Below are 25,445 nucleotides of genomic sequence, written 5' to 3' on the forward strand. Positions count from 1 at the left end.
TTTCTGTCATCTTAGCCATCCTGATGTATTAAAATACCTCAGTATTTTAATTTGCAATTCTCTAACTAGAGCTTTAGAGCATTTTTCAGGTAACCATTAATAGTTTTGATTTCTGTATCTAAAAACAACTTATTCATATTCTTTGGTCACTTATTTGAGGAACGATGCCTTATTTTTATAAATTTTGCAGTGTTCTCTACATTTTAAAAAATAAGACTTTTATCAGAAAGAATTGCTTCATAATCCCCCCCCCCCCCCGTTTTTCTTTTAATTTTGGCTACATTGGTTTTGTTTGTGCAAAGACTAATTGTAAAAATTATAATCAAAATAATCTCTTTTACCTCCTGTGAACCTCTCTATCCCCTGTTTGGTCATGAACACTTCCTCTGTTACTAGATCTGACAGGTAGTTTCTGGCATGCTTCCCTAATTTGCTTATGATATCACATTTTATGTCCAAATTATGACATCAGGTTGATAATGTATGAGGTGTTGGTCTATGCCCAGTTTCTGCCAGACTATATTAGAATTTTTTCACCAGTTTTTGTCAAATAGTGAGATCTTGCCCCAGTAGCTTGGATTTTCATTCATTCAAATACCTAGGCTATTGTGTTTATTTGCTTCTATATATTTTATAGGTAATCTAGATTAATCATCCTATTTTTTTGTCCAGTACCTAATTATTTTAATGATTGCACTTTCTAATAGTTTGAGATCTGGTATTTTTAGGCCCCATTCCTTCACATTTTATTTCATTAATCCTTGATAATCTTGACCTTTTGTTTCTCCAGATAAATTGTATGACTTTTTTCTCCTAGCTACATAAAGTAATTATTTTGTACTTTGATTGATATGGCATTGAATATGTAGATTAATTTAGGTTGTATCATCATTTTTATTATACTGGCTCTCCAATTATTTAGATTTGCCTTTATTCATATGAAGTGTTTTGTAATTGTATTCCCTCAAGTATTTTATATTGTCTGCAGTTATTTCAATTGGAATTTTCTCTTTTTCTCTTTTTCTGCTGGATTTTTATTGGTAATATATATAGAAATGATGATAATTTGCTTGGGTTTATTTTTTTTATACTGCACTTTTGCTAAACTTTATTGTTTCAGCTAATCGTCTAGTTCACCCTCTAGATTTCTCTAAGTATAGCAGTCATATTATCTGCAAAAAAGTGCTGCTTTTGTTTCTTTGTTTACCTATGCTTATTCCTTCAATTTTTTTTGACTAATTGCTATAACTAACATTTTTAGTACAATATTGAATATTAATGGTGATAATGGGTATCCTTGCTTCGCCTCTGATCTTTATGGAAAGGCTTTTAGTTTATCCTCAGTATGATTAGTGTTTGCTCTTGGTTTTAGATAGATACTACTTCTCATTTTAAGGAAAGCTCCATTTATTCTTGTATTCTCTACTGTTTTTAATGGAAATTGGTGTTTTATTTTGTTACTAATTCTTTATCCCATTTTAGTTGTACTAGCTTAGGGTATAGCCCAGAACTCTGTCCTGGATGCTTTTTCTCTAGTCTCTCACTTGATCACCTCATTAGCTCCCATGAGTTCTGTTATCTCTATAGATCACTTGCAGATTTCTGTATCTAACCCAGGTCTCTTTTTTGAACTCTAATCTTTTTATAACTAGCCATATATTGGACATTTCTACCTTGATGGTATATAAGCACCTGTAACTCAAACTGTCCAAAACTGAATTCATTGTTTTTCCTACAAACTCATCCCTCCTCCAACCTTCCCTGTTAACTCTGCAGTGTACCCCTGTCTTTTCAATGATCCAGTTGACCTTATTCTCATCTGCATATCTAATACTTACTGAGTCTTGATGCTTTGGTCTCTAAAGTATCCCTTACAGAGGGCTCCTGCCTTAATTTAGGCCCTCATTACTTCACTTGTACTACTACTGCAATTCATAAAATATTACCTACCATTTACTTGATGACACGATTTTCATGGTTATTTGCTCAGTTTCAGCATAGTCAGTACTTAATGGGAATTGTGAAAGAAACCAATGCAAGAAGTAATTTGTTATCAAAATACATAATCATCAAAATAAATTATTTTAGTTTGTGATCTTGTCTGATAGCCTTTAAGTGCTTCTTTTACATCTTCCCTCTTGAGTCTCTATATCAAGGGTTATTATCTTCATTTTACAGAGGAAGAAACTGAGGGTCAGAGAAGTTTACTTACGATGACCTAGCTAATAAGGATTTTGAGGTAGAATTTGATTTCTAACTGATGGCTGGTGCACTCTTCTGGGCCACACTGCCTTGGGGCAGTGTCTTCTTGTAAATTAGTGCCTTCCCCTTTCAGTCATTCATGAGCCATTATTAAGCACCCACTGTGTCTGTCCATCACTGTCCTAAATGCTGTAGATGAAAAAGCAGTTAAATTGATCTTGCCTTGAAGGAGCTTACATTCTCTTAGGGGAGGCAGGAATACTGATTATTGAATTCTTTCAGCAGTCCTGTGAATTAAGTTGAGTAGATGTTATTTCCCATTTTACCAATGAGGATGCCAGGATTCATAGATGTCAGAGGGTGACTTGCTCAGATTCACACAGTAAGTGCGTAGAAGAGCTGATTCTAGAACCTGGGTCCCTTAACACAGCATAAGCTTCCATCCATTGCAATACATTCTCCCTCTAATGAATGGACATCCTTGAGACATCACTTGTTGCTTCTGAGACCCAAATATATCCAGAAAACCAGCCAACATCAATCACTTTTTAAAACACTATGGCCCTTGGCAAAAAGTTGCTGTTAAGGGCGAGGTAGGAGACCAGGCCTAGGGAAAGCAGGTAGCCTGGCAGGTAATTGATGTCAAAGGCTGCTCTGAGATTTTCTGCTTGTTAACTGATTCAAACTGGAACAAATCATAATAGATCAGGAAGAGCAATGAGTTGGAGTTGGGAGGACCAGTTAGAGCTAGAAGAGTAGAGTATCTTGGTTTGAGAAGATGGCTAGGGCTCAGAAGGTCATTAAAAAGAGGAACAGAACAGGAATACATCAATGGGTTGGGTAGTAGCCTTTTACTCGATCGTAGAATTTGTGTCTTTCTTGTTTAAGTGAGATCTCTTCCCTGAATTGGAATAGGATTTTTTTTTTTTGGCAAGGCAGTAGAGTTAAGTGATTTGCCACAAGGTCACACAGTAAAGTAATTATTAAATGTCTGATGCCAGATTTGAACTCAGGTCCTCCTGACTCCAGGGCAGGTGCTTTATCCACTGTGCCACCTAGCTGCTCATATAATTATTTAGAACCTTATTATTGAGTCTCATATGCTGTTTAGTATGTATGTAACTTTTTTTTTTTTTAAGCATTTGGGACAGGTTAAAGTTCTTCTATTCAGCAGTCTGTCTGAGACCATATTTGAACTTAGGATCTCCTGACTTAATGATTGATTCTCTATCCACTGTACCATGGGACCTCCTTTTATAGACTAGTTTTATTTTTATTTTTTGTTGTTGTTGACAGGATATTTTAAAAACAAAACTCAAAGGTAAAATACCTGACTCTAGAGAGGAAAAAAAGGGTAGTGTGAGCATAGATAGTTCTTCTAAATAGCAGTCTTTGGTTCTTGAAGTTAGCACTTCCTTCACCAGGACTAGGATATTTCATAAAATTATTAGTATTATTCATGTTGACAATAATATTTCTCTCCTCCTCTGTCTAATACAGCCAGAAAGACTCCAGGGGACTCACTACTCAGTACAATCAGATATCTGGAGCATGGGACTTTCTTTGGTGGAGATGGCAATTGGACGATATCCCATTCCACCTCCAGACTCCAAAGAGCTAGAACTGATGTTTGGCTGTCCAATGGAGGGAGATGCTCCTGAGACATCACCAAGACCAAGAACTCCTGGGAGACCTCTCAGCTGTAAGTTTCCCAGAAAGATCTAACTACTCAGAATTAGGGAATCTCTGATTTTTGACTTTATACAAACAATTCCATAAACATAGTAAATATTTTGTGCTAGGTCTCATTGCAGCCACTGAAAAGACATTGGTTGGGAGACAAAGATAAATATTCTATTTCAGTAAGTATCAGAGGTCAGATTTGAATTTGGATCCTCCTGACTCCAGGGCCAGTGCTCCATCCATTGCACTACCTAGTTGCCCCTGTGAAAGGGGATCTTGAAAGACATCTATTCCCATACATTTAGAAGGACATGAGATAGTGTGGCAAAGCAGAGAGTGCTGGATTTGAGTTCTGCTCCTGACTCAGATTCTGCCTAAGAACACTTAGCCAGCTGTATCATTTTGAATAAGCCACTTAATTTCTCTGAACCTCAGTTCCTTCATCAGTAAAATGAGGATAATAATATTTCCTCTAACTACTTTATAGAATTGTTGTATGATGATGAAACAGAAGCCCAGAGAAGTAACTTTCCCAAGGTCATAGGTAGTAAAAGCAGCAATGAGGATTTTTATGTAGTTCATTGGCACCAAATCTAGTTCTTAGGGTCTACTCCCCAGATATGTTTCAAAACTGGGAGAGCCAGATTATGGTCAAAGATCAGGTAAGGTAGGAGGAATTCAAGACTTTGAGATCGATAACTGGAAGAAATTGTATGGAAACACTCTTCATAGCTTAGAGTAGTTTTCATAGATCACAGATGAACCTGATATTAAGGAAGGTTCTATCCCATTAGAAGCTTCATTTACATCTTACAGATAAGGAACAAATCCCAGGGCTGTTTTCAGATCTCTCAGTCTGATGGGATTGACATAATACCTGTCTTCATGAAGGCAGCCTTCAGATGTGGCTAGATCAGCATAAAGATGGCTCACAGTTGAGCTTAGTTTCTCAGACCCTGGAAGTACAGGTGACCACAAATTCCTCCATCTGGTGAGAATGGTCCTGGATAAGAAGATAAGAGTCTGTGTTAGAACTAGGGAGGGCTATTGTTCTGCAATGTCTTTGATCCAGTCATAGTCCTTCCCTATTAGTTACAGTTGTTCACATCCCTACCATCCCCACCCTGGTGATTGTCCTTTCCCTCCACATTCTTTCCTTGGACATTACCCAAGGAGATTTATTACACAGCAATAAAGTGACTTCAATCTATTTTTTCCTTTCTAAAATTTGCAGCTTATGGAATGGATAGCCGGCCACCTATGGCAATTTTTGAGCTGCTGGATTATATAGTCAATGAGGTAAATACAGTATGATATCTCAAGTCTTGGAGTTTGGGGAAATGGGGGCAAAGGACCAAATAACTACTGGGTAAATAGTGAGTTGTTCAGATGTCTGGGGCAGGCTAAAGTTCTTCTATTAAGCAGTTAGCATGGTTCAAACAAATAATGTTGGAACTAATTAGTCTCTTTGATAATTCTAGGATCTTTTCCAAATAGGAAGACTTCAGAACATCTTGCTCATAATGTTAATGTCTTATAAAACTCATCTGAAGTGGACTCAGAGATTTCCAGTGCAGTTCTCCAGGCCTCACAACAGAGCTAGCTGAGTACAAGCCCAGTTGTACTCAGCACTGTCATAATAGCCTCTAGGAGGGTATCCATAGGTGCTCCATAAGGATAGATAGCTAAAATGGGGCCTGATTATGGAGGCCTAATGTGTCAACAAGAGCTTAAATTTCCTGCAGAAATTCTGGCTACCCTGAGGGAAAAGGAACTTGAATCTAGAATCACTGGTTTCTTTTTTTGGCTGTTCTTTCCTCCCTTGGATAAAAGAGATAATTCATGATGACTGATCTTTGTTTTATGAACTTGCCTTTCTAACCTGGATTTCATCCCAATCTAAGTTTGACTTCTCCACTTGTTTTAATCTTTCCTTTCTCTTTATTGGCTAATAATCATTCCCTCATTGCAGTGACACTGTATTTATGGGCTAAAACCTTGTTTAGCAAATTTTGTTGTTCAGTTATTTGAGTCATATCCAATTTGCCATTTTCTTTTCCTCTTCATTTTATGGATAAGGAAACTTAGGCAAACAGGGTAAAGTGATTTGTTTAGTGTCACAGAGTTATTCTGAGGCCACATTTGAATTCAGATCTTTCTGACTGCAGGCCTGAGTCTATCTACTGTACCACTTCACTGCCCCTAGCTGAAGCATAGACTTTCTTTGGAGGAGATGGCACATGAACCTCCTCTAATTCTACCATTAGACCCCAAGGAGCTAGTACTGATGTTTGTCCATTGAAGGGAGATGCTGTAGGTACACATTAAAATTAAAATGCATTTTCTCTGTGAGTCTGACTTCTATCTAGTGTGAACTGATTTGTCACCGTGACAGCATTGATGAATGATCCTCCCAAACTCCTGTCATGTTTGATTTATTTAACCATAAATGTTGGCACCTAATAGGCAAATCAGGGGAAGTGAGTGACAAGGGGGAAGAGGCAGGGAACCACTAGTATTTCAATTTTTAATCTCAATGACATTTTCTTCCAATTAGCAATTGATTAGATGAGATCCATCCTATTCCCTATATATCTAGAAGATCACTTCTGTACTAAGGATCAAGAAATGAAATTTATGAACTGTGCTAATGGGCTGGGGGGGGGGGGTGGGAAGAGGGGGTGATGGGAGAATCTCCCAAACCCTCCTTTTACCTTAGTGTTTCCATGTTTTTCCCTTTCAAGTCCTAATAGGACTGATGGGACCGTCACAAGGATGATGCTTTAAAAAATAATAATGACACAGTGAAAATTCAGTTATACAGAACTTTTGGCCAACTAAGATTCAGTTATGCTAAACTTTAACAAGAGAGATAAATTAGAAAGGAATAAGTTGGAATTAGATATTTTATTTAGAAATGTGATGTTTAAGAAGTTTGAGAGGTGAGAGGCATAGTTTCTGGGTAATTAGTCATTAATGTTAGTATTATTAATAAAAGAAGGGTCAGTGATCCTCTTGAATGCCAAAGATCCCTTGTGGAATCCAATCAGTGCTTACATGCCCTTGGACAGGTGGGTGTTCCTGAAAGTGATAATTATCTTTTATTATTTAACATATAATGAGAGAGAATTGAAAGGGAGCAATTATCATAATCAGAGTTGGACCTGTTTTAATGAGGGGCTAAGGGACATGATTTTGATCATGTCATTGACTTCCAAATCACCCCCAGCCTTGGATAAGTTAATGAAAGAATTCATCTCCACCCAGATTGAGTAAAATTCACTGGTCTTCCCCACTGGTAGGATTCTGAACAAGATCAAGGAGAAAGTCAACTGAATCTCAGTATCAGCAGTGTTCTTCCAAAACTGAACAAACTACAGACTTCTGGTCCTAAATCAGTAATTAATTATTAATATGAGAGAGAAATAACAATTCTTTTAGAAGACAATTTTCTGGGTGTGTCCTAGGGTAGTAACTCTTCAGCCTAATCCCTTACCTCCCCATCTGGATCCATAGACCTGGGCAATGGTGGGGAGTCTTCTTCCTAAGGATTCCTTCAGGAACTGGCCTCATGTCAGGGAAGACATATATCAGTCCCTGAACTATATTGAAATTGGATGTTTATATCACACTAAAGCTATTTTTCAGCAATAAGAATCAAAATAGTTTTCTGCTTTACTTTCCTTAAGGTTAAAATTTACTCTTCAAACTTCTTCCCCCTAATTCACTGAGTATTTTGTTAATGGATGTTTTACTGTTTGCTGAGGGTGTTTAACATTTCATATCCTTGGGCAGCCAGGTGGCTCAGGACAGAGTGCTGACCCTAGAGTCAGGAGGACCTGAGTTCAAATTTGGCCTCAGACACTTAATAATTATCCAACTGTGTGACCTTGGACAAGTCATTTAACCCTATTGCCTTGAATAAATAAAACCATTTCATTTCCTTGTTCTTCTGACAGAAGTACCAACAAGCAATTAAATGACCAAAAGTTAGTTAATATGGAGGGTAAAATAGTTTGAAATCAAAGGGTCTGGTAAACCCCTGTACTGAATAAAATACTTCTTACTAACTGAATTGTTGATGTAGCAACCATTTAAAAAAAAAATTAGTGCCTCCTGTGATTCCAACACTTCTCTTTGTCTCCCTCTCCTCCCTACTCCTAGTCCTACCAAGTCCCACCTAGGCATGAAAGAAAGAAGGTTTTGTGGTTGAAAAAAATGTGAGAGTAGAAAGACATCTAAGTTCCAGACTTACCTTGATATATTTTCTAGACATATGGCTTTTGAATGAATTGAGCTTTTCTTCTTAATCAAGCAGTAAGCATTGATTGTTCAATTGTTTCAATCATGTCCAATTCTTTCTGACCTCATTTAAGGTTTTCTTGGCAAAGATATACAAGACAGATGAGAAAATTGAGGCAAGCAGGGTTAAGTACTTGCTTGGGTGGGGAAGGGGATCCATACAGCTAATAAGTGTCTGAAGTTACAGTTGAGCTCCAGGTCCAGTGTTCTATCTATTCTGTCACTTAGGTGCACTTCTTCAGTTTACATCCCTTCTTTTCCAACCTCATTGGCCACAGCTGCTCCCTGGTCGATCTTCTAACTCTTTTTCTGTTTCCTCATCATCATCTCTCAGAATCCTAGTCTTTCCTCTAGGCTGGCTTATCTCTGGAACTACCTCTGGTGTGAAGCCTTCTCAGATTGCATTTTTTGCATTATTTTTCTAGACTGTTACCCTCATAATTAATGTTTGATTGATTTTTTGTTTACTTTAACTGTGATCCCTTCTTCTGTGGACACATATTTTTAGGAATTGGTCTGCTTTATATAGTTAAAACCACTCTAGATGACTTAGCTTTTCTCCTGTTGCTCATTAGCAAATTAGGTCAAAGTCACCATTAATTGTACGGCTAAACATCTCATGGAGTATAGGGAATGGGGTACTTAGTTCCAGCAGGATGAACAAGTTTGGCATCATCATACCAATAGTATATTTTAAGAACCAAAAGACTGAATTCTGTTTTACTTTTGTGCTAAGAGCTCAGGTGCAACCTTGCCCCTTAAATGGAGGATGGAAGAGATAAGAGGAAACACCAGCCTGTGGGGAGGGTTCTCTGACCACTCTGGAGAGTTAGGTCTAATGTTGTATTGTGTCCTTTCAGCCTCCTCCAAAGTTACCTAGTGGAGTCTTTAGTCTGGAATTTCAAGATTTTGTGAATAAATGGTAAGTTGACTTCTTATTCTTAGGAAGTATATATCCTGAAGAATATGACTTTTTATATTAGACTACACTCCTATAGGATTTCCAGATTTGACTTAATCTTGTGGTTACTCAAGATGGCTTTTCTCCTCTGAACATCTTTGGCTATTCTCCCAAGTACTTAGCATCAAAACTTTTGTATGTTGTGGATTTCAAGACATATAAGATAATCACACTTCATATTATATACAGCTTAATAATTAATCTTTTGGAGTTAATTTTATAGTGACAAGTTAATTTTTTTTTTACTTTCAAAGCAAAATAATTTTCATTTGCTCTTCTTTTAAAGCCTGATAAAAAACCCAGCAGAAAGAGCTGATTTGAAGCAACTTATGGTAAGTAAAAATCTTAATAGATTTCTTACTAATACTATTACTACCCTAAGAAAGTATAAGAACCAGGATAAGTTGTATCATGTGTCTTTTAGTCAATTTTTGGATACAAGTAGAATCTAAATTAAATAATGGGAAATGCTGAAGGAGAATAAAGATTGTGATTAATATGTAACCTGAGAGATTGTCTCTTCTACTTCCTGGTGATGCTAGGAGTTTTCTAGTACATATATAATAAGACTCTAGTCTTTTATTAAGGCTAGTCATCTCCATAGCTACAATCCTCTCCCTTCAACTTTCTGAGCCATCACCCAGTGGTTCAGTGGGCAGGAGATCCCATTAAGTTTGAACAAGCTCAGTTTATCATCTTGACTATTGTATTCCTTTTGAATCCTATTTTTCTTAATTAAAAATATAAACACACATGTTTTCTTTTTGAAAAATGAATGTCCTATTATGCGTTTTGAATCCATTGCTTTATCAGGAAATGAGTAGCCTGCTTTATTATTAATCCTTTGGAATCATAATTGGTAGTTCATTACATTGATCAAAGTTGATGATTGATAGCAAGTCTTTCATAAATGTTGTCTATAAGTGCCATTATTGAATGTCTTTACTATTTCAAACAGAGGTTTTATACATAGCGAAGCTTAATTTTTAATGTTGCTTCCTCTTCATTATCTCACATATAGGTTCACACCTTTATCAAGAGGTCTGATGCTGAGGAAGTTGATTTTGCAGGCTGGCTCTGCTCCACCATAGGCCTTAACCAGCCTGGCACACCAACTCATGTGGCCTGTGTCTAAAGTGTTAATTTTGGAAGCTGGAGAAAGGCAGCTCCCTTACCCCATTGTGCAAAATGATGCTACCCTAGATCCTATTTCTTATGCTTGTCTCTGTTCAGATGTGCATTTTACCCTGTGAAGGATGAAGAAGCATGTGCCAAATTCTATTTGTTTTTTTATTTTAAATTTTGATTATGTTCTTGAATAAATTGGCTTTGCTTTGGGGGTTTCTTGTTTGTGTTAATGACCCCCAAAAAAGTGTGCGATATTGAATTAGTGAAATTTTGATGACAGTGAATATTATTTGCATTGCTGCTCTTTCAGCCTCAAGCTGGCTGGCCTTGTGATTTTTTTTGTGTGTGGGGGGGGATTTTTGACACTTGGTGGTACTTCATTCTCACTAGGCTTTTTTAACCTTTTTTCCTTAAAGTGGAAGGGAGGGAGGAGCCTTGCAATGTCCTTCACAAGCAGTGCATGGGAAGCATGCTTTTGCTGCTATGAAAACAAGCATTAGAAAGTGGATGTCACGGTGTTGTAATTTTTTTGCTGTCTGTGTAGAATCCAGCTGTTTTCACCTAAATCAAGTCAGAGCCCTGCACTGCCATAATAGCCAGGGCTTCATCAGTCTACTGTGAGGACTTAGAGACTTGTGGCTATATTTCTATATTTATTTTAAAATTATTCTTTGTGGGATATTCAGAGTTGTTTGGTGGTGTATGTCTCTTAATTTTTGACTGGCATTTCTAAAAGAGTGGGGATTTTTTGAATGTCACAAATGAATCAAGTCATTAAAGTTCATCAGATCTATCTTCCTCCTAATCCAACTATGTGTAAGACAACTGTGTGTATAGTGCCTAAAAATTGTATGGAGATCATTTTAACCATTTTATTTTCAAATGTTTAACAAATCTAATCTCTTATTCTAATAAATATATCAAGTTTAAAAGAACAGTTTAAAAGTAGTATGTTTTTTGTGTAAATTATTTCAGGGAATGCTTTGGTCATTATACATGAAAGTGGTGGTTTTGGTCTCTTAAACTTATTTGGGCTTTTTATAGAAAATAGGAAGGGTTGCAAGAAGGAAACAATGGACCAAGAAACATCTTGAAGCTGGCTGCTTTTGGCTAATGCACCTTTAGATGCCTTTCCTGTCATTTTATGTTTCTAGAAGCCACACAAAAATTACTGCAGCAGTGTTCAAAATCTCTCCCACTATGCTTCCAACAGCTTTCCTCTTGAAATATGAAAGGATCCTATTTGTCCTTTCCACCCACTTTTCTTTTTTAGTTCAGTTCAACTTTATTTGCAATTTCACATTCTGCTTTCCTCCCCTACCTGAAAGGTAAAAAAACCCTGAAAATCCATTTCAAATATGTATAATCAAATTTCCACATTAGCCAAGCACAAAAAAAAGAAGAAAAAATATGCTTCAGTCTACACTCAGTCCATCACCTTTATTTGGAGGTAAGATAGAATGTTTCATCGTGAGTCCTGTGAAATTGTAGGTGGTTATTGTATCAATCATTTTGGAAGTCTTTCAGAGTTGATTATCTTTACCATTATTACTCTTACTGTGTATGTTTTTGTGGTTTTTCCACACTTCACTTTAATCAGTTCATCTAAATCTTCCCAGGTTTTCCTGAAACTGTCTCCTTAATCATTTTTTAATAGCACAGTATTCCATCACAATCATGTACCATAACTTGTGCAGCCATTCTCTTATTGATAGGCATTCTCATAGTTTTCAGTTCTTTGGAATCACAGAAAGGTACTATAAATATTTTTATACGTATGGGTCCTTTTCTTCTTTCATTGATCCCTTTTGGTTACAGACCTAGTAGTGTTATCACTGAGTTAAAGAGTGTTTGTGTGTGTGTGTGTGTGTGTGTGTGTGTGTGTAGATAGATAAAACTTTAAAAGCTTTTCGAGAATACTCCCAAATTGTCTAAAGTGGGTGAACTAGTTATAGTTCCATCAACAGTGTCCCAGTGTACGTGTTTTTTCATATCCCCTTTAGCATGTTATTTTCCTTGTTTTTCATGCTAGTCAGTTTGATGCCCATCCATTTGTTTTATCTTCTGGGATTCATCATTGTCCACAGAATGCAAGAGTTTGGCTATTTATGGAGGCAGTTATTTTCTAAGTAAACTCAAGCCCATAGCTCTAGAATGTTCAGATCCATGTTTAAGTGTATAGGATGACCTTTCTTATTCCCATTCCATCTTTTATTTGGATCTGCCAACTTAAGGAATGGGACTTTTGGAATAAAAAAAATTTTTCCTCATTTACTAGCATGAGTAGGGACTGACTTATGACATTTTGAGAACAGTCCTATAAGGATGTGAGAATTTGGTTCTAAAACTGCTTATAGCACTAAAAAGTTGTATATATTTTGTGTATTGTGCTAATGCTCTGCAAAGGTGAACAAAAGCTGAATTGTTTGTTACAGCAGTTATTACTAAGTCACCAAAAGACAAATGAATTCTATATTTCTGGAAATTCCTTTTAATGTTTTTAATGATTTTTTGAATGGTTTTAGTTTTATACTACATGCCAATTTAAGATATTTTCTGAACTTTCTGACCTCATTTTCCTTGCAAGAACAAGACTGTCCAGTCAATAAAACATTTCACAATGGGGAGTTTTGCTTTTATCAGATGAAAAATAAATCTAGGAAAGATCTTTTAGTATATTGATCCCTGACTTACTAGATGCTAGAGTAAGAACTTGAATGGGATTTTGGTGATCCATTTTACAAACAGAAAAACAATTATGGCTTATTTTCCTTGCTTTATTTTAGAAAAGACAATAACTCTAGAGGTAATAACCCTAGTATATAGTATAATCAACTTATCTCAATTAAGTTGATTTATTAAAAATAATTATACTCAAAGGGCGGAACCAAGATGGCAGCATGAAGGCAGCATTTCCCAGAAACTCTTTCCCCCAAAACTCCAAAAAGCCAACAAATTATGACTAGCCAAAATTTAGAGGGGCAGAACCCAAAGAAAGGCTGAGTGATACATTTTCCCAGTCCAAGATAACTTAGAAGTTCCGCAAGAAAGGTGTATTTAGGGGCGGCTAGGTGGCATAGTGGATAAAGCAATGGCTCTGGAGTCAGGAGTATCTGGATTCAAATCAGGTCTCAGACGCTTAATAATTACCTAGCTGTGTGGCCTTGGGCAAGCCACTTAATCCTGTTTGCCTTGCAAAAAAAAAAAAAAAAAAAAGAAAGGTGTGTTTAACCCAGACCAGGGGGTTGGGAAAAAGTTGAGGCTGCCCAGACCAGGGATCACTGGGAACAGCTTGAAGGAGCAGTGAGAGAACTCTGCTGCACCAGAATTGAGTGTAGAAATGAGGAGCACCAGCCACAGACCTGCAGTGAGAATCTGCGGAAACCAGCCTGCACCTCCAGAACACAGCCCACAGTAAGGGGTTCGGGGAGACAGCAGAAAGCTAGCTCTCTGCTCTCCCTGGGGCAGGACTCTACTGTTTGCCCACACTCAGATCCAGGTTGTAGTTTGGCCTTCCATACTAAGATAGCAGGGCCCCTCCTGACGGCTCCAGGGCAGAGGAGAGTGCTTGTGGTCATCCTACATATCAAAGCACAGGGAAGAGAGCATAAGACCTTGGAGGAATAAAGGTCCCAGTGGGGTCCCAACCCCCCCCCCCCCACAAAGCAGATTTCCCAATAATACTCAAAAGTTCAGGAAGCAAGCCCAAACCAGGCACAGGCTAGAGAAATGAATAAACAGAGGAAAAAGAGGAACACTATTGAGAAATTCTTCGTCTGTGATCCCAAGAAGGATCAAAATACTCAATCTGAAGATGAAGTATGATCCTCCTGCATCTAAAAAACTCCATGAAAAACAGAAGTTGGGCTCAGGCTATGATAGAGCTCAAAAAAGATTTTGAAAATCAAGTAAGGGAGAGAAACTGGGAAAAGAAATGAGAGATGCAGGAAAAACATGAAAAAAAGTCAGCAGCTTAGTCAAGGAAATCCAAAAAAAAAAAAATGCTGAAGAAAACATGCTAAAAGCCAGCATAGGTAAAATGGATAAAACAGTTCAAAAAGTTACTGAGGAGAAGAATGCTTTAAAAAGCAGAATTGGCCAGATGGTAAAGGAGATAAGAAAGCTTTCTGAAGAAAACATCCATCAGATGTAGAATGGAGCTAAAGGAAGCTGATGACTTTATGAGAAATCAAGACATAATTCAACACCAAAAGATTGAAAAACTAGAAGAAAATGTGAAACATTTCATTGAAAAAACTGATCTGGAAAACAGATTCAGGAAAGATAATTTAAAAATTATTGGGATAACTGAAAGTCATGATCAGGAAAAAAGCCTTGACCTCATTTTTAAAGAAATCCTACAGGAAAATTGCCCTGATATCCTAGAAGCAGAGGGCAAAATAGAAATTGAGAGAATCCACAGATCTCCCCTGGAAAGAGATCCAAAAAAAAAACCCCAGGAATTAATATTCCAAGTTCCAGAATTCCCAAGTCAGAAAATACTACAAGCAGCCAGAAGGACACAATTCAAAGACCGTGGAACTGCAGTCAGGGTCACACAGGACTTAGCAACTATATTAAGGGCTCTTAGGGCTTGGAATATAATATTGCAGAAGACAAAAGATCTTGGAATGCAACTGAGAATCAACTGTCCAGCAAAACTGAACATCCTCTTCCAGGGGAAAAGATGGACTTTCAGTGAAATGGGAATTTCAATTGTTCCTGTTGAAATGACCAGAGCTGAACAGAAAGTTTGATCTTCAGATACAGGACTCAGGTGAAGCATAGAGAGTGGAGGAGAAGGATACAATATGAGGGACTTAATGATGATGAACTCCATGTATTCCTGCATAGAAAAATGATACTGATAATACTCTTATGAAACTTCTTATTTAATAGAGTAGGTAGAATTTTTATAGATGAAGCACAGGAAAGAACTGAATCCAAAGATATATTGTAAAAATGGAGATAATGGCTAAAAGGGAAATGCACTGGGAGTAAGAGAGGTGAAATAGACTATTTCATATAAAAGATAGTTTAAAAAAATTTTTTACAATGAGCTTTTGCAATGATATGGGTGGGGGGAGGCGAGGGGGAATGAGGGAACCTTCACTCCCATCAGAAATGGCTCAGAGAGGAAACTGCATACACACTTAAGGTATAGACATCTAGAATAAAAAGAGAAGGGGGAAAGGGGGAAGGCAGGGGAATATGGGAATAGAGGAGAGGGTGGATCATAGCAGAGAACTGTCAGATATAATACATTTTCTTTTACTTCTTGCAAGGGGCTGGGATTGGGTGGCCTGTCCAGGACCACTGGGCTGGGAGGTTGCTGGGTCTCAGGGGTGGTATGTGGGCTCGGGGCTTCTTGGCCCCAGGGCCGGTGATCAGTCCACTGAGCCACTCAGCTACCCTACAGCACATTTTAGAAGAGGGACAGAGTGAAAGGAGAGAGAATATAATATATGATAGTGGGGAGGTATGAATGGAGGGAATTTTCATCAGCAACAGGAACAGCAGAAAAATATGGAAGTAACTTTTATTATGGACTTATCATAAAGAATGATCCAGGGGCAGCTAGGTGACACAGTGGATAGAGCACTGGCCTTGAAGAGTCAGGAGTACCTGACTTCAAATCCGGCCTCAGACACTTAATAATTACCTAGCTGTGTGGCCTTGGGCAAGCCACTTAACCCCATTGCCTTGCAAAAAAAAAATCCTATAAAGAAAAAACAAATCCACTCGAGTAGATCCTAAGATGTTTCTAAAAATATGGCACGTTTCCTTAAATACAAAAATCATTTTTAAACAAGTCCATTTTATTATTCAGTATGCATTCTACAAGAACATAATTTGACTCTTCTGCTTTGGTATCCTTTCAACAGCATTTTCTATGTAAAATGTACTCTACATTTTATCACATTTAACTCTTAAGATATGCTCATAACTACATATCTTGTGTTCTATGTCTCTCTGAATGGCATTTAAATAGCTTATGCACCAATATATGAGAAGCTGAATCTCATTATACCTCTTCTTCACTTTTCCATTCACTCCATTTCAGGAGCTATAACATGGCATTGCTTTGTGCACAAGGGAGTTTACCTGTCAGTATATATTAGAAAAATGTGAAATGTTGACTTACATATAAACTTTTCTGGTTGTAAATACATGAATATTTCAATAGAATGTAACATGGAGTATTATCTCTAGTATGTTTTATCTAATTTGACTAATTATATGAACTTGACCTTTTTTCCCCATGGTAAAATGTCAATTCTTAAATTTCCTATCTGTGATCAGTTTTTGTTTTGCTCCACACTCTGAAGTTCCATTGGACTATGGTCTTCATTTTAATAGTGCATCTTCTGAGAGTTCTTCATTCCCTGGTAACAGTCCATAATGATTGTGCTGGAATTTTTTTTTTAATAGAAAAAAACTCCTGAATCTTAAAATTAACTTAGATAAATAATCCTGATTTTTTTTCCCTTTCTCCTTTAGGAATCTGATTCCTCCTCCTCCTCTTCCTCCTCTTCTTCTTGAGAATGGTTTCTTGTGCTTAGTTGTAATTCTGTTTGATTGATGGAAGTTTCATTGTCTACGTGCACCAAAATCTAATGTGGCCAAAAAGATTACAAATTAATATTATTAAAAAACCAAATACTTAAAAATGCCAGCTCTTAAAACTTCAAAAGCTTAAAATGCCAGATCTTAAAAGCAAAATCTTTATTCTTCTGATTTCTATCTTTAAGATATTGAAGATTCAGACTCTCAGAGTATAGTAATATCCCTATATTTCCTCAGTTTCAGATTAAATGTTTTACTTCATTGCATCACACGTTACATAAGAAGGTACCATGACAGAAGGCAGACTAAGCCTAATTTCTGACCAGCTTCAAATTAATTAAACACATATAGCATCACCTCAGGGGAAATCATTAATTCATACCTTTTATCAAAGACAAAATGGAGGATTCCAACAAAATGTTGCAGCACACAGCAAGTGCATAATAAATGCTTGAAGAATGATTCTGACCTTCAGGCCATTTGTTGACTAAGGTTAGATAAAGGATTTTTTTTTTTGTTCTCTCCTGAAGCTAAACTGGATTGCTATCCGCAGGATGAGCTGCTACTCCCCCAAGTTACTGATTGGGATACTGCTACTCCCCCAAGTTACTGATTGGGATAGCTGATCTTTCAAGCACGTGTTACAGTGGGGATGTTTCATTCCCAAAGTAGCAACAACTTTGGCACAAGACATTCTTCCTTAGCACTATGCTTGGAATTATCAGAATAAGAGATGAACAGAGGAGAGTAAGGTGAAGTGAATGGTGAAATAAGTATGTGCAAAGGCTAAAAGCAAATGACATACACAAACTGCTTTACCAACCCGAGCAAATTTCTCATCTTTCTAAAGTCCCTCAGGCTCAAAAATGTGATTTTATAGTGATTTTTATTACCAAAAGGCAGAAAATTAAACGATTAATTCTGAATTTCAATTTTTCCACAATCCCACATCTGCTCATGCTTACATTTTCTGGTTCTTCTGTTGGAGGTGAAGAATGGGTCATTCCTTCCTCTTCCCCTTCCCCTTCTCTGGAGCTAATAATTGATTGAAGGGCCAGCTCTTCAACCTAAAACATGAAACAACGGGGTCATTCTGCATCCCACTATACTATTTACAACGAAGAGGAAAGAAAGCTCACGCTGTACGCCAAGGGAAGGGCAATGCGGTCCTAGGATGTGTGCTAGGGGCAGCTGGTGGGGTGGGCAGAGCCGTGACCGCAGTCCTCCGCCCGCTGGGCTCTTCCTGAACAATTTAACAAAGTATCTCTGGGGCGGCCAGCTCGCTTTAAGGCAAGTCCTCCAAGCCCGAGCCCTTGCCCCCGAATTCTGCCTGGCCGAGGGCACGAGGAAGGGGGCCACTGTGGGGGCAGCGCTGGGGAGGGCGTGAGAACCGGGCATCACAAGCGCCCGCCGCAGGGGCCTTGGGAGATGGCGTACAGCCCCATTTCGGAGCGAGGGACGGCGATTCATCATGGAGGGCTTGCCCCCTGGCATCGGCCTCCGTGGCTATGGCCGCGGCTGCCTGCCCACTCCTTGGGGGAGGGATGCCACGCAGGGGGGCTGCGGGCCACAGCTCGCCGCCCCGCGGCCGCGATGCGGGGTGCCAATGCCCTGCGAAGGGGGCCCGGGAGCCGGAACCGCCACTGACCAGGTTACACGGATGCCCCCGGGGATGCCCGGCTGGCACAGGGGAAGCAGGAAAGCGGCGCGCTTCCTCTGCGGCTGCCCGGCTAAGCCCAGGCCCTTTCCTGTCTAGTTTTTGCCAGGCTCGGCCAAGGCCACCCGGCCCGGCCCCCTGGGGCTTCCTCAGCGCGCCCCGGGGCAGAGGCAGGAGGAGCCGTGCCAGGCGCTGCCCCTCGGGCGGGGCGCCTCGGCCGGGCCTCCCCTCCCCCCTCCCCTCGGGGCGGGGCGCCTCGGCCGGGCCTCCCCTCCCCCTCCCCCTCGGGGCGGGGCGCCTCGGCCGGGCCTCCCCTCCCCCTCCCCCTCGGGGCGGGGCGCCTCGGCCGGGCCTCCCCTCCCCCTCCCCCTCGGGGCGGGGCGCCTCGGCCGGGCCTCCCCTCCCCCTCCCCCTCGGGGCGGGGCGCCTCGGCCGGGCCTCCCCTCCCCTCGGGGCGGGGCTTCTGGAAGCCCCGCCCCGCCCCAGGCCCGCGGAATCCCGGGGCTGCCCCGGCGGCGTCACCTTCAGCCGATTGAGCTGGTCGTGCAGCGCCGCCTTGACGCGCAGCAGCGTCTCCTCCTCCTTGCGGAGCTCCTGAAGCCGGCTCAGCATGTCGGCGGCTCGCGGCCTCCGCGGTTCCTCCCTGTCTCAGGCCGCGCCCGTGGGGATGCCGTCCGATGGCTCCGAAGCCCCATGCGGAAGAGGCCGGGCAAACGGACATCTTAGAAAAGGGCGGAGGAATCACTTCCGGTTCGACCCGCTCCCACTGGAGAGCCGTCGCGCCTCCGCCGGAAGCTTTTGCGGGCGACGGCGGGAGAAGCCGCGCTCTCCCCACCCTCCCATAGTACGTCTAAGAAGCGGTATCAGGCGGGGGCATGGCGGCCGCTTGTAGCCCAGGAAGCACCGAGAGGCCAGCTCCAAGTCCCTCCGGACCGTCCGCCTGGTAGCCAGACGCTGCGCATGCGCACACGGCGCCCCGGAGGCAGGAAGGCCAGCAGCGGCCGTTCCTCCTCTCCCTACTACAAGATCCCAACTCTAGAGCATCACAGGGCTGCCCCACACCCTCCCGGGAGTGTCTGCACTCCTCCACCCCACCTGGTAGGCAAAGGACCTATCGGATTTGCCATTTCCTTCTCAGCTCATTTATGAGAAACTGAGGCAAACCGGGTCAAGTGACTTGCCTAGGGTCATACAGCCACTGCTGGAGGCTGCATTACATTGACTTCCCAAAAGGAGACCCAGCACAGTAACTCTCACCACTCAGTATGTGCCAACCCCATTCTAGGTCATTTTGTACATCTCTTCCCCCCCCCATACCCACTTAAGTCTTTAATCTCTAGGTGTCTAGTCTAGACTAAAATATCAAATTCTCTACTCTTTTTTGAGCCCCTACACAGCTTTCTAAAAATTTTTATGGCCCTGTACAATATACATACCCAATACAAACCAGGATATATTTGAAATTAGTTGTATAGAGCAACTAGCATCTAGTGTGATTAACAAATGTCTGGAATCCCAAGGCCCAATTATAGACACTTATAAAGCAACCAGGTAAACTTTTGTGTTGAAATAGGAAGCTTTTCAAAGCCTGTCTTTGTGAAATTTTTATACTTTCTAAAAAAACTTTTTCAGGTTTTTTTTTCCTCCAAAGCCACTTTGAATATTTATTTAGATATTCACAAAACACACAAAACAGTGTTGGTGGCCCAATGGATTAACTGATATGCCAAGTTTATGCAGCAGACTTCTTCTCAGCTGCGGGTTTTTTTGGTGTGGCAGGTTTCTTTTCAGCTGCTGGCTTCTTTTCCACAGTTTTCTTTGCTGCTGCAGGCTTCTTTTCTGCTGTTTTCTTCTGCCCTGGAATCTTCTTTGCTCCTGCAAGTTTCTTATTACCTACAAGCTTCTTCTTCTTTTTCTCATCTACTGCTTTCTTTGCCTCCATAATCTTCTTTAGTGCAGCAGCTCTTTTATTTTCTCTGATTCTCCGCTGTAAAGATGAGAAGAAAATAATGTAACCCAAAAAACCTAATGAAAGAAAACCAGTATAAATCTAATTTGCCATTACTCACATTCTTAGCCTGGCGTAGAATTGTATTCCGGCGCATGGTCTTGGCATATGGGTTCAGTTTCACCATGATTCTCAAGTTCTTCAGTGGGTTCTTCTTGAGTACTCGTCGATGAATCTTCTTGCTGTAAATCAACAGATATAATCTAAGCTCTTGAAATTTTATTGTTCATGACTAATAAATAAAAGTCTCTCTACAATTAATCTAAATGCTGATAATTGCTAATTTACCGTGGTGCACGGAGAGCCCTCCGGATCTCTGGGCTTTTCAAAATCCTGGTAAGGTCTGTATTGGTCATCTTGTGCATTGGAAGACTGAAAGGCAAAAATTCAGGTGTTCTTGTGAAAATCAGGGTGCTTTGTGTTTAAAATGAAAATCTGAAAAAATTGAGCTAAATTTCACCATTAAAAGACCAGAATCAGAACCTCCACTAAAATCATAGGTTTCAGAAACACGGACCAATGAAGTGGAATCTCATCATTTCTAATACTCTTATTTCAATTATACTAAACAGTTTAATTTTGAGAACACTTACTTGTAGTGACTCTTCAGGGTGGCAGGCCTGCGCCATGTACCATACAGATCATCCAACTTGCGGAAGGCACTTTCAGTCCAAATACAGAAACGCCCCACATGTCCACCAGGAGCGAGTCTCAACAGGTTCAATTTACTCACATTAAGTAGAGTAATACCTGTAAGTTAAAACAAAATGTGAAGAACTGTCTTCCAAAACAACCCCATTTACCTTTCTTGTCACTTAAAGGCATTTAAATATAAACATTACAATGAAGCATAAAACATCAAAAGTTAAGTTTTTTCCAGTGTAATTATAATACACCAAGTATCTGAATGTCCAACAGAATCTTGTATTTCAGAAGCACATTATAAAATGGAATCTCATCTTATTCAAAGAAAAAAAGTCTTAAGTACTGGACTGTCCCACTCAGTCAGAAAAAAACATTAAGTTCAAGAGGTCCCTCCTGAAGGATTCCTATTAGTCAATTTGGATCAGATGCAGTGCTCTCATTGATGAAACAATTCTTCAAAGTATTTAAGTATAAAAAAAAAATTTACCAGGAATGTTTCTGAAGGCCTTGATAATACCATTATCTTCATTATAGATGATACAAGGTCCTCGCCGCTGGATACGGCGGCGGTTTCTCATTTTACCCTTACCAGCTCGCATTCGCTGAGAAGCATAGACCTTAAAAAAAAAAGGTAAAGAGAAAAATGAAAAATGTAAGAGCATCTTAATTCCACATTTTAAACAATGCTAAATAACAGCTCTTAAACTGAAGAAAATGCATTAGATTTAAGTGCTTTTCAATGTTAACTATATACAGGTTACCAATCATGTATCAGAACTTCCACAAAATCACGTTGTTTCAGAAACACGGACCATGAAGTGGAATCTCATCATTACAAGGCTGACCTCCCCCATATCCAGAGGTAAAAACCATCCTATGAGAATTCTTTACTTCAACTCCGCTAAAAAAAATCCTGCAAACAACCAAATTTCTAATATGAAATCCTTTCCAATTCACTCTCAGCTAATTCCTCCCCTTCCAAAATTTTCCTTTCTTATTCTTTATGTCTCCTCTTCTGATAAAAGTAAGCTCCCTGAAGGCAGACACTTTCATATACATATAATATCTAGGATTTAGGTATTAGAAATTTCACTTTCTAGATGAAGAGGTTCAAGAGAAGTTAAATGACTTACAAAGGACAAAGTTTCTAAGTCTCAGGGGTAAAGAATTCCTCTTTAATTCCCAAGTCTAGTTCTTTCCATTAGACTAAGCTAATTTATTCCTAAGAAATGATTAAAATCTCAATTTTCCAATTTTAGTTACTTGTCTGTACCAAGTGTAATGAGACTAAATACTATGCCCAATCAATTCACCTTTTTGATGTCATTCCATGCCTTCAGCTTCTTAAGCAGCAAAACTGCTTCCTTGGTTTTCTTATAGCCCTCTACTTTATCTTCAACCACTAGAGGAAGTTCTGGAACTTCTTCAATTCGATGACCTAAGAAAATTTATTTCAGTTATACTTGTTCATGCCAATTCCATAGAAAAATAATTTTCCTGACCATATAAAGCCAGCCAAAATAGACAAACAACTATCAATGATAAAATGCAGAACACTGGTAGCCCAGTAAATAAAAAAAAATCTGTTAGCAGACCCTTACTATCTGTGTGATCACAGAAAAGTCACAATCTGTTTGCTTTGGTTTCTTTTTTTGTAAAATGGGGATAAAACAATCAACCTTGTAGGATTGTTAGGATCAAATTAATACCTTTATTCCCTTTCTTCCTATATTTCTTGTTCCTAAAATACTCATTTCTAGACTGCTCAGAATCCCAGGGGGAAATGGACCAAGGTAGCTATCAATGAATGAACTTAATAGCAAAAAACCCAATCCCAGGCAAAGTTCAAAATCACAAGCAAAGCCAGGATTAGAATCCAATTTTTTTCCATCATTTCGCCAAGAACATTTCCCTAAAGTTTATATTTGAAATCTCTCAAATAAGAGAATGAGGTCTGCATTGCAACAGCTAAGTGTCCTTCACTCAAAACATCCCATCCATACAAACCTTTTGACATGACCAGTGCTGGCAGGGAAGAGGCTGCCAAAGCAGAGCAGATGGCATATCGTTTTTGTGTTGTATTCACTCTGCGATGCCAACGGCGCCAAGTCTTTGTAGGAGCAAACATACGACCTCCTCGGCACATCTATTTTTCTAGTCAAGAATCCAATTTATCTCTTAATTAAAATTCAAAAAACTTTTACTTAGGTCTTGCTCAGAGAAACTTTTTCAGCAACCTTCTGTACCAGCTTACTGACAGCAGGCAACTGTCACTGAAAACAGAGTAAGACGCAAATTACAGCATCATAGCAAGCTAATATTATGTCACATCTACTTTCTCTTATTAATTTTTAGTGCTAATTATATGTGAAGTCCTGAAAAGGTGTTTTGTATGTGTATATACACACACACAATTCACCTCAGAGGACTACTATAGAGAATAGCAGAGGCCATATTTTGTCCATAAAACCCAAATTTTTACTGAAGTGTCATTAACTTCCCAATTTTCATGCTTAGAAAAGAAAAATGCAGACTAAGGATACATTTCCAAAAGCACCCTGGCCAGAGCGATGAGTCCCTCCACCCCGAACACGAGGGATTCGGGCAACAGCTCTGCCAGTTCCCCAAGACTCAGCACTGGTCTGATGACCTGAAAAATAAAAAAAGGTGTAAGGAGAGGCAACTGAGATTTAATATATCAAATCCACACTAGCTGACTGCATATACTACAGACTATCAGAACTTCCATAAAAATCATGTGGTTCAGAAACACGGACCAATGAAGTGGAAATCTCATCATTTCTCTGCAGCACTAAACATTTTCCCTTTGGAGTCACACCTCAGGTAACTCACACAAATTTATAAATATAGACTCAGTTAAAACGTGGGTGCTTCCTACTTTGGCTTTGTAAAAAGCCCATATTTCTCCAAATTCAAGGTTTGTTTTTAAAATAAGTTATCTTAAGCTATATGTATAAATGGCCATACCTGCTAATTCACTGACAGCATAAGGTTGTCGGTTATTTTTTCTCAAGTTGGTATGAACAAAATTCACAATATCTGGACGAATTGGAGCCTTAAAGACGGCAGGCAAAGTAACATTTTTGCCAGATACTTCCCCCTTTTCGGAGTACACAGATATCAGGGGTCGTACACAAGCCTGGGAGAAAAAGAAAACAAACACTTAATAAACCACATTTGGGAAGAGTTTGACATCCTTTGTTTTCTAAGAATACCACGAACATTGCTCAGCTACAAGTGGTCATCACCCAAAAAGCGCCAGTTTACCGACAGCAGGCAACTGTCACTGAACACTAGGTAAGACGCAAATTACAACATCATAGCAAGTTCTTAAAGTTTGCAAAGACCCCAAAAGAAACTTAAAACCAATTTCATATAAAATCTTCAAAAAAATCTAAGGAAGAAGCCCAAATATATATTAGTTAATATTTTGAGTCAATTCTCTTTATGGAATTTATTCAATGCAAGTGAGACAAACCTGCTCTGGATCAGATTCCTCTAGGAAAAGCCACAAACTACATCTCTAATTGCAGTTTTCTTTAGCTTAAAATATTAAGATGCATTGTCAAATTAGCTCTAGTACCCTCAGCCTAACGCCCTTCGAAGTTCCGACACTGCAGATTCCAAATTTTAAATAAAACTTGGTTATAGTAAAGCCCATGTGACATCAAGCACACTGAGGCCTGCAGCAAACTCTTCCCGTAAAGTTCATTCCACACTCCAAAGCCGGGTCCGGCCTGCTCCGAGCCCCGGGCCCCGGCAGCCCGACAGTCCGCCGGCTCCCTCATCCCGTACAGCCGCGCGGCCCGCAGCCCTCGGCCGGCCCGGCCCGGCCCGGCCCCGCAGCCCTCGGCCGGCCCGGCCCGGCCCGGCAGACACGCGTTGCTTCTAAGATGGCTGCCCTCTGGCCACACCACCCAGCCCGACCCAGAGGCGGCGTCCCGGGGGCTCTAGCTTTTCCCCCTCTCCTTCCTTTCACCCGCACTCCGCTGTCCTCGGCCCCCGATCTCCCACGCTACAATTTCTGTCCGAGGGACGCCTCCCCACCAGAGTCACTCACCATGGCGGGCGCCGGAGAGTAAGAGCCACGCTCCTCTCCGCCCGACGGCTCCCGCAGGAAAAGGAAGTGCTCAGCACCAACTTAGAATTATATGTATCCCTCCCCCTGCGCGCTGCACCACTTCAGAACCAATGAAAAAGAGCGGAACATTTCTTTTCTCATTATTTATTTTCTAAACACACCATTTCTTCCTATAAAGGTGAAATTAAAT

General features: G+C 40.0%; 3 protein-coding genes and 5 non-coding genes across 8 annotated transcripts in view; 1 reads left to right on the forward strand and 7 right to left on the reverse strand.

The window, feature by feature from the left end:
* Nucleotides 1-11,220, forward strand: part of MAP2K1 (mitogen-activated protein kinase kinase 1) — a 101,443-nt gene extending 90,223 nt beyond the window's left edge. Inside the window, exons 7-11 of the mRNA XM_074234443.1 lie at nucleotides 3,703-3,904; nucleotides 5,120-5,184; nucleotides 9,048-9,109; nucleotides 9,435-9,480; nucleotides 10,170-11,220. Coding sequence (XP_074090544.1) covers nucleotides 3,703-3,904; nucleotides 5,120-5,184; nucleotides 9,048-9,109; nucleotides 9,435-9,480; nucleotides 10,170-10,283 — 489 coding nt within the window. The 3' untranslated portion in view covers nucleotides 10,284-11,220. The remainder of the gene's footprint in view (nucleotides 1-3,702; nucleotides 3,905-5,119; nucleotides 5,185-9,047; nucleotides 9,110-9,434; nucleotides 9,481-10,169) is intronic.
* A 4,854-nt stretch (nucleotides 11,221-16,074) lies between these two features.
* On the reverse strand, nucleotides 16,075-19,129 carry SNAPC5 (small nuclear RNA activating complex polypeptide 5). Its single transcript, XM_074234444.1, has 3 exons — nucleotides 19,023-19,129; nucleotides 17,809-17,910; nucleotides 16,075-16,890 (listed from the first exon to the last, which is right to left on the reverse strand). Exons 1-3 carry the CDS (start codon nucleotides 19,110-19,112, stop codon nucleotides 16,774-16,776), a joined length of 309 nt encoding a protein of 102 aa, XP_074090545.1. The 5' UTR covers nucleotides 19,113-19,129; the 3' UTR covers nucleotides 16,075-16,773.
* A 1,004-nt stretch (nucleotides 19,130-20,133) lies between these two features.
* Nucleotides 20,134-25,324, reverse strand: RPL4 (ribosomal protein L4). Its single transcript, XM_074234442.1, has 10 exons — nucleotides 25,235-25,324; nucleotides 24,142-24,313; nucleotides 23,697-23,803; nucleotides 23,161-23,299; nucleotides 22,467-22,591; nucleotides 21,641-21,770; nucleotides 21,102-21,258; nucleotides 20,797-20,880; nucleotides 20,570-20,690; nucleotides 20,134-20,487 (listed from the first exon to the last, which is right to left on the reverse strand). Exons 1-10 carry the CDS (start codon nucleotides 25,235-25,237, stop codon nucleotides 20,233-20,235), a joined length of 1,293 nt encoding a protein of 430 aa, XP_074090543.1. The 5' UTR covers nucleotides 25,238-25,324; the 3' UTR covers nucleotides 20,134-20,232.
* LOC141523179 (small nucleolar RNA SNORD18) lies at nucleotides 20,981-21,052 on the reverse strand. Its single transcript, XR_012478372.1, has one exon. It is a non-coding gene; the product is annotated as a small nucleolar RNA SNORD18 (small nucleolar RNA).
* On the reverse strand, nucleotides 21,921-21,991 carry LOC141523183 (small nucleolar RNA SNORD18). Its single transcript, XR_012478376.1, has one exon. It is a non-coding gene; the product is annotated as a small nucleolar RNA SNORD18 (small nucleolar RNA).
* LOC141523186 (small nucleolar RNA SNORD16) lies at nucleotides 23,366-23,465 on the reverse strand. Its single transcript, XR_012478378.1, has one exon. It is a non-coding gene; the product is annotated as a small nucleolar RNA SNORD16 (small nucleolar RNA).
* LOC141523181 (small nucleolar RNA SNORD18) lies at nucleotides 23,886-23,958 on the reverse strand. Its single transcript, XR_012478374.1, has one exon. It is a non-coding gene; the product is annotated as a small nucleolar RNA SNORD18 (small nucleolar RNA).
* On the reverse strand, nucleotides 24,399-24,499 carry LOC141523188 (small nucleolar RNA SNORD16). The gene has a single exon (XR_012478380.1). It is a non-coding gene; the product is annotated as a small nucleolar RNA SNORD16 (small nucleolar RNA).
* Nucleotides 25,325-25,445: the final 121 nt, after the last annotated feature.

The sequence above is a fragment of the Macrotis lagotis genome, chromosome 4, assembly GCF_037893015.1.
Source record: "Macrotis lagotis isolate mMagLag1 chromosome 4, bilby.v1.9.chrom.fasta, whole genome shotgun sequence".
Classification (NCBI taxonomy): Eukaryota; Metazoa; Chordata; class Mammalia; order Peramelemorphia; family Peramelidae; genus Macrotis; species Macrotis lagotis.

Bases quoted from the DNA above. Each gene is read 5' to 3' on its own strand.
- RPL4 (XM_074234442.1), bottom strand. The intron at 23,804-24,141 runs GTATGGCCATTT...TTTATTTTTCAG, and splicing joins TGCTGTCAGTGAATTAGCAG to GTCATCAGACCAGTGCTGAG. The intron at 20,881-21,101 runs GTAAGTGTTCTC...TTTGCCTTTCAG, and splicing joins ACCCTGAAGAGTCACTACAA to TCTTCCAATGCACAAGATGA.
- SNAPC5 (XM_074234444.1), bottom strand. From the start codon at position 19,112: ATGCTGAGCCGGCTTCAGGAGCTCCGCAAGGAGGAGGAGACGCTGCTG. The intron at 17,911-19,022 runs GTGACGCCGCCG...TTCATGTTTTAG, and splicing joins ACCAGCTCAATCGGCTGAAG to GTTGAAGAGCTGGCCCTTCA. The intron at 16,891-17,808 runs GTAAGCATGAGC...TGGCCACATTAG, and splicing joins CAACAGAAGAACCAGAAAAT to ATTTTGGTGCACGTAGACAA.